This window comes from Oreochromis niloticus, linkage group LG3, assembly GCF_001858045.2.
Source record: "Oreochromis niloticus isolate F11D_XX linkage group LG3, O_niloticus_UMD_NMBU, whole genome shotgun sequence".
In the NCBI taxonomy this organism is placed as follows: Eukaryota; Metazoa; Chordata; class Actinopteri; order Cichliformes; family Cichlidae; genus Oreochromis; species Oreochromis niloticus.
The window spans coordinates 41,532,344-41,538,984 of record NC_031967.2 but is presented as its reverse complement, the minus strand read 5'-3'; the positions used below and the strand labels follow the sequence as shown (position 1 = coordinate 41,538,984).

Below are 6,641 nucleotides of genomic sequence, written 5' to 3'. Positions count from 1 at the left end.
GTGCAGGCTGTGTAAAGATGCCCCAGAGACAATCCAGCACATAACAGCAGGGTGTAAGATGCTAGCAGGCAAGGCATACATGGAACGCCATAACCAAGTGGCCGGCATAGTGTATAACCTGGAAGTCCCAAGGTCAAAATGGGAGATGCCCCCAAGGGTGATGGAGAATGACCGAGCTAAGATCCTGTGGGACTTCCAGATGCAGACGGACAAAATGGCGGTGGCTAACCAACCGGACATAGTGGTGGTAGACAAACAGAAGAAGACGGCTGTAGTGATCGATGTAGCGGTCCCGAATGACAGCAATATCAGGAAGAAGGAACACAAGAAGCTGGAGAAATACCAAGGGCTCAGAGAAGAGCTCGAGAGGATGTGGAGGGTGAAGGTAACGGTGGTCCCCGTGGTAATCGGAGCACTAGGTGCGGTGACTCCCAAGCTAGGCGAGTGGCTCCAGCAGATCCCGGGAACAACATCGGAGATCTCTGTCCAGAAGAGCGCAGTCCTGGGAACAGCTAAGATACTGCGCAGGACCCTCAAGCTCCCAGGCCTCTGGTAGAGGACCCAAGCTTGAAGGATAAACCGCCCGCAGGGGCGAGATGGGTGGTTTTTTTAATATATATATATGCACAACAAATTCCAAACTGTCCTCTCGGGTCCTCGGTCCTCCAGAGTAGGAGTGTACCTGGATCACAGAGCAGGTATTCTGTCTTTCTACAGTGTCTCTGAAACGATGACTCTCCTCCACAGAGTCCAGACCACATTCACTCAGCCGCTCTATGCTGGACTTTATCTTTTAGATTATGGCGACACTGCACAGTTCAGTCAGCTGAAATAGACAGAAGTCGCTGGGCGACAGTTCTTTGATGTTGTGTTTTTACACATTACTTGAAAATTCATTGCTTCATTTTGGATATAGAACTGCAAAAGGCTTTATTGAGTTAACTGTCCTACTCCTGTTTTTTTGTTTTGTTTTGTTGGTTTGTTTTTTACATGTATTTGCAGCTTTAAATTGATATTTAATGGTGACTTATGCCGTCGCAAAAGTGTACCTATTTACACATTCCTTCTTCCTGGAATATAAAATTACATTCAAATATTTCGACTGAGGAGTCATTTGTCTTCAGTTTCCTCAAATTCTTCATCAGTTTTTCGTTTTTAAAATTTTAACTATATAAAGACAGCGAAATAAACAAATGGATAAAGAAACAGTGCTAACATTCATTAACAAAAGTTATATTAAGCAATATCCTTGAAACGCACCATTTATCTTTTCACAACACTCTGAGATATAAATTATGGGCTTCTTTTAAATACCTTGTGTTTATACTTATTAATTAATCAGATTTCCTCTACACTGAAAAAAGTCTAACATGCAGTCATTCATTCAATCTAATAAGTGCCATTCAAAACAGAATAAAATCATTGATTTGATTGTGAAACCCTTTCTTTTTGCATTTTAAAATACCACTTTTGATTTGGATGAAACTAAATATCTGTACAAAGGACACAACGCAAAGTTTTTGATTTCTCTCAAAACATATATTTCTTTCCATGTTGAACAGATAATATCTTTAATTTGAGTCAAAGTGATTTGTACTTGAACACGCCCACCAGAAATAGACCGGGACCCATTTTTATTCTGCATGGCTGCTGGAAACATCGTGTCACATTTTGATTAATTTCATCTGAAAATAAACGTAAGTAAAGCCAAGTGTGTTACAAAAGCTTTTATAATTTGTATTGCCAAAATTGCAGAAAATAACCCCATTTAAGCTGGGTCGACGGCCACCCCGAATTTTTGCATGATTGTAGCTGCTAGCTACAAGCTAGCTAGCTATCCGGCGCGACGTTAGAACTGGTTACCAGCAACCGACCATCACAGTCGGGAATGCAAGTTAGGCAAAAAGCCGTATTTTACCAGTATACTAACTAGCTAGCGTTACCACGATGCATCGGTGGTGGATACAGCTAGCTAGCATAAGTTCATAGTTCATAACATTCATAGTGTAACTCCGTGCTCCGCTTCGTTTGAATTTTTCTGGTGAGCTCGCGGTTTCTAGACACAAGCTTGTGTTTGTGCGCGCACATTTGTCTCTGTCTCTCTTCATATAAATATCTGTGTGTTATGTGTTTGTACACCGAGCGCAAAAGATAATTATTAATGTGCACGATTTAGAGACAGAAATAACACGCCAGCATATAAGATCAATGACATAAGACTAATTCCTTCAATTGACTTTCAGGCGCGGCTCGGAAAAATGTGCATTTTCTGAAGAAATTTTAATTTTAACTTCAAAAAATTGACCCTATGCCAAACTTAGTCGCTAATGGCTGGTCTGTAGACTGTTTGGTAAACCTAAATCAAATTATAGTACTAGCTTTTTATAAGGATGTGTATGTCATGTTACGTATTTCTTGGTTTTTCTATGTTATGTGTTTTATAGAGAAGTAACATTATTCTTTTTTTTCTGTATGCTTTCAGAACCACAGATCGCTCCATCCATTCCATGGCTGAAGCATACATTTTCATTTAATCTGAACAGGTATCATTTTGCATTTACACTGCACATCCTTTTTAAACATTTCATAATAATCTAGACCCTCCCTCATTATCCTCTCATTCACCTTGCTGATGTGTTGGCACTATTGTGTGCAATAATTGCTCTCTCGGCTTCACCCAGGTGTGTGCTCAGTGCTGGTTGTGTAGGTAGATGTGCCCCATTTCCCCTTTTCTAGTCTTCGTAATTGAAATGGGTTTTTACAATGCAATCTTTCAGTTTTGGGCAGTTTTTGACATTTCTGTGTAAACTTGCATGTCCACTAAAAAGTCAAGGTTGGACTTAAAGCACACTTTATCTTCTGTGCAATACAGGCTAGAAAAATCCATGACATAACTGGACCACTTTTGGCTTTGGAAAATGTCCTTTGTATAGGATAAGGTGTGGTTGTACACACTAAACATGCAATCCAAATTTGCAGTCTTCTGTGACAGTACCCTTATAACATATGTTCAAAAACCTGCAGTGGGAGCTGATAACTGTGTTGTGTCTCTTTCCTTTGTGTTATTTTATGTTGTAAGTTTTATGTACACTAGCGCTGAGAGGCAACTTGATCCACAAATATGGCAAATCCCATATGACTCCTCATTTTGTTGAGTGACAATAGCTCTGAGAGGATGGATCTATCAAGGGTGCCAGACACAGTTGAAGAGCTCATTGAACAAGTTAAAGAGTCATGCAAAGTTGCTGGAGGTATCAGGCTGCAATATAAAGATGTAGACTTTGGTGGAACATTTGTGAACTTGAACTCAACCTCCATGATCAAGGATCTTACCACCATCAAGGTCATACCGTCTGCTACTGAAACATTAATTTTAGAATTTGTAGAAAGTGACCTAGATACAAGCTCCATCTCAACACACACTGATGACACAGTCATACTAAGCAGCAGCTCCTCTGAGAAACTCCGCACAGAGCCCTGGCCAAAGGAGTTCAACATCCCACAATTCTCTTTTGAAACAGAAGGTCAACTTGAGAAAGGGAATGCGGAATACACAAAGGACCAAACCAGGCTCACACCTACATCGAAAATGTTGTCCGACATTCTGGAAAGACTGGCAGAGAAGATTTTCTCCTACAAGGTGTACCCCAGTGATGGAGACCTGAGTGACGTTGCGGAGGCTCTGACAAGGAAACATCCCTGCTTGAGGCAACCAGACTCCTTCAATGAGAGCTACGGATGGAAACTCAGACTAAAGACTAAGATGAGCAATTACCGCACTCAGCTTAAGTCACATGGACTTGCATCTGAGCTCTTAGTAAATACCCTCAAATCAAAGTCACGAGAAGATCCTGTTCCCAAGCCAGCCAAGAACAACAAAAAGGCAAGAAGAGGTGAGGCCAATTACTATCCTCAGACCAGCAGTGAGAATCCAGAAAGCCTAGAACTAGAGCAAATATCTCTCCTGACCGAATTAAAGAAGAGAAACAATGAGAAAACTGTACAAGAGAAGATGGCCAGGACCTTCGAATTCAGGAGGAAAGAGGTTGTGGATAAGAAGCTTGACATCAAGAACCTCTTGGAAAGATGGCCAGGTCTATTTCAGATGGAAGAGGTATAACTTTAACTTTTTTGTACTAATGCCTTTTATCATAGTTTGGAAATGGGAAATATATGTTTTGACTTTTTCTTGTTGGAATTTGGTCTTTAAAAAATGTATTGTACACTGTCTACTCATGTACAGATTAATGCAGAGTTTCTGCGGGTTACTGCAGTTTCCTTGCTAACCAGATTCATGGCCCAGCTGGACAAGCACTCCCCACAGCTACTTAAAATAATCAGAAAGAAAGGAGGGACAACCAAAGCAAAAACTGCCATAATCCTAGAGTTTCTTGATCAGGTAGGGTATATATAATTAACTATTAACATGACAGTTAGCATTTTAACCCCTGTATCTAATGAGAATTTGTATCCTGTTACAGTTTTATTTTGGTAACGTCAGTGATTATGGCTGTGACCTTTTAAAATGTTGAAAAGAAGTGTTTGCTTTGTCCTTGAATGAATGAAGAGATTTATTGTCATTATACAAGTACAGAGCACAACTACAACAAAATTTATTTTGGAGACACATTTTCACTCTCACTCGCCAGATACACATACATACATATATACGTATAAACTTTTATTTAGGGACAAGAAAGCATATGCCGCTTTTCCACCGACAGAACACGGTGTGGCTCAGTTCATTTTAGCCCCCTGCGGACGCTTTTCTACCGCCTTTACACCTCATTGGCCTGGGTGTGTGTGGTGTCCACGTGATGTGATATAGAAGCGCTCCCACAAAAGGCTTTAAAAAAAACTCCCAGCAACCATACTCCATTGACTTTGGACCATGGCGACTTCCTCCACAAGAACCACAAATCAAACCAATCAAAATGAACCACAGACAGAGCAAAGTACAAAAACACACATATATCACGATTGTTGTTGTTCTTTGGGCTGTGATGTTGCGGACAAAGACTTTTGCGCGCGACTTTTCATAGCCAGATGGGTTCGCCCCTGTTCCCAGTTACGTCCGCTTTATGTTTCCACCGCAACAAGCGAGTTCATCCCCGCTAAACTGAACTGCTCTCAAGCGCACCGTGCCAATTTGTCGGTAGAAAAGGGGCATTAGTCACCTCATGAGGATAGAGAGGTGAAAAAAAATTCCTCTCACGCAGCATACTCACCATATTGCATAGTAACAATTCTAACTGTTCCTGCAGGGTGCTGATGCTGACATTAGGAGGGAGTGTATACTTAAATCTCTCATTATCTACCTTGGAGAACGTGTTGAGGACTTGATAAAAGAATACATGGTATGTCCATATCTGTTCTGTCTCTACATGAGATGCAGTCTCTTGATGTAAATTTGACAACTCTGCTATTAAATGCAGTGATTAATGTAGAACAGCAACGATTAATCAACTCATCAAGTTAATATCTTAGGGTTCTGTATTGTTTTCTTTTTTTTCTTGGGCTTTGTGGAACATTTATGAAAATGTTCCACCATTGGTTTAATTTAATGATTATGCAATTCACAATCTGATTAGTCAAATAATTGTTCTAATAGTCTGTGACCAAACAACTATCAAAATAGTAGTTTATTATGGTTTATCAGGTGTGCCAGACTTCAGTTCTTCACTTGTACATTTTGTTCCATATTTTACCTCAAGATATCCCAGAAAGATGAAGCTGAGGAAGAGCTGCAGAGTACCACAATGGCACTCTTCGTCTTCAGGGACAACTCAAGCCTCCTACATCAGCCTCGAGACATCGGGATAATCATTGATGGTGTGGAAGTCCTGAATGAGTTGCCTTCTGTGGCAGCTGGAGTGGCAATGGTCTTTGGACTCTGTTATGCTCTTAATATGGAATATCCACGAGGATTCAGGTTCACCTTTGAGGCTCTTCAAAAGATTATGATGGAGCTTGACTTTAACAAGATGACCTCTAAGATTCGCAAACTTAATTGTGAACTTAACACTGCACAGTAGTGTGTTTGCATGTGTATGTGCACATGCATGTGCATGTGTGCTTGGTTATTTTGCTTGGTTGGCCTGCAGTGGTATTCTACATTCAAAAGTTATAAGAACACCCATTTGAAAGGGAGATTTAAGTTGATTTCATTGATACATGTGTACATTTTTTTTTTTACATTGTACAGGCACAGTGCACATATAAACATTTTTGAGTACTTGCAAATTGGTTTAAAAAGAGTTTTGGTTTTATGCCAGTTTTAGACAGGTTGCAGGTTTTATACCAGTTCTAAAAAGATTGCAGGTTTTATACTGGTTTTCAAAAGGTTGCAGGTTTTATACTGGTTTTCAAAAGGTTGCAGGTTTTATAAAACAAACATTTCTCTAATCATTTCTGCCGTAGCACTAAATCTTTATATTACTAATCCTCTCTATTGATTATAGTTAAAATGGTTTGGAACAATAAATAATTTTGAAATAATTGGTTGGCCAACTGTCTTGTTTTTTATAGGAAATGCAGAGCATTTTTGAACTGAAATAAAATGAAATGTAAAAAATATAGTTTGAATATATGTAAATCAATTACCTGGCTTCAACACAAACATATTAGTTCATGTTAATTTG

The 6,641-nt window shown here is 39.7% G+C and overlaps 1 protein-coding gene across 2 annotated transcripts; it reads left to right on the top strand.

The window, feature by feature from the left end:
- The first annotated feature begins 594 nt into the window (after positions 1-594).
- Positions 595-6,498, top strand: LOC112843054 (uncharacterized). 2 transcript variants are annotated; one of them, XR_003215169.1, is made up of 6 exons: positions 595-2,543; positions 3,080-4,114; positions 4,244-4,399; positions 5,265-5,357; positions 5,715-6,285; positions 6,344-6,498. XR_003215169.1 is itself a non-coding variant. In XM_025900763.1 (5 exons), the coding sequence occupies exons 2-5, from the start codon at positions 3,176-3,178 to the stop codon at positions 6,033-6,035; spliced, it is 1,509 nt and encodes a 502-aa protein (XP_025756548.1). In that variant the 5' UTR covers positions 595-2,543; positions 3,080-3,175; the 3' UTR covers positions 6,036-6,498. The 2 variants fall into 2 exon arrangements, 1 of the variants encoding a protein (XP_025756548.1); XM_025900763.1 differs by having other exon boundaries at positions 5,715-6,498.
- Positions 6,499-6,641: the final 143 nt, after the last annotated feature.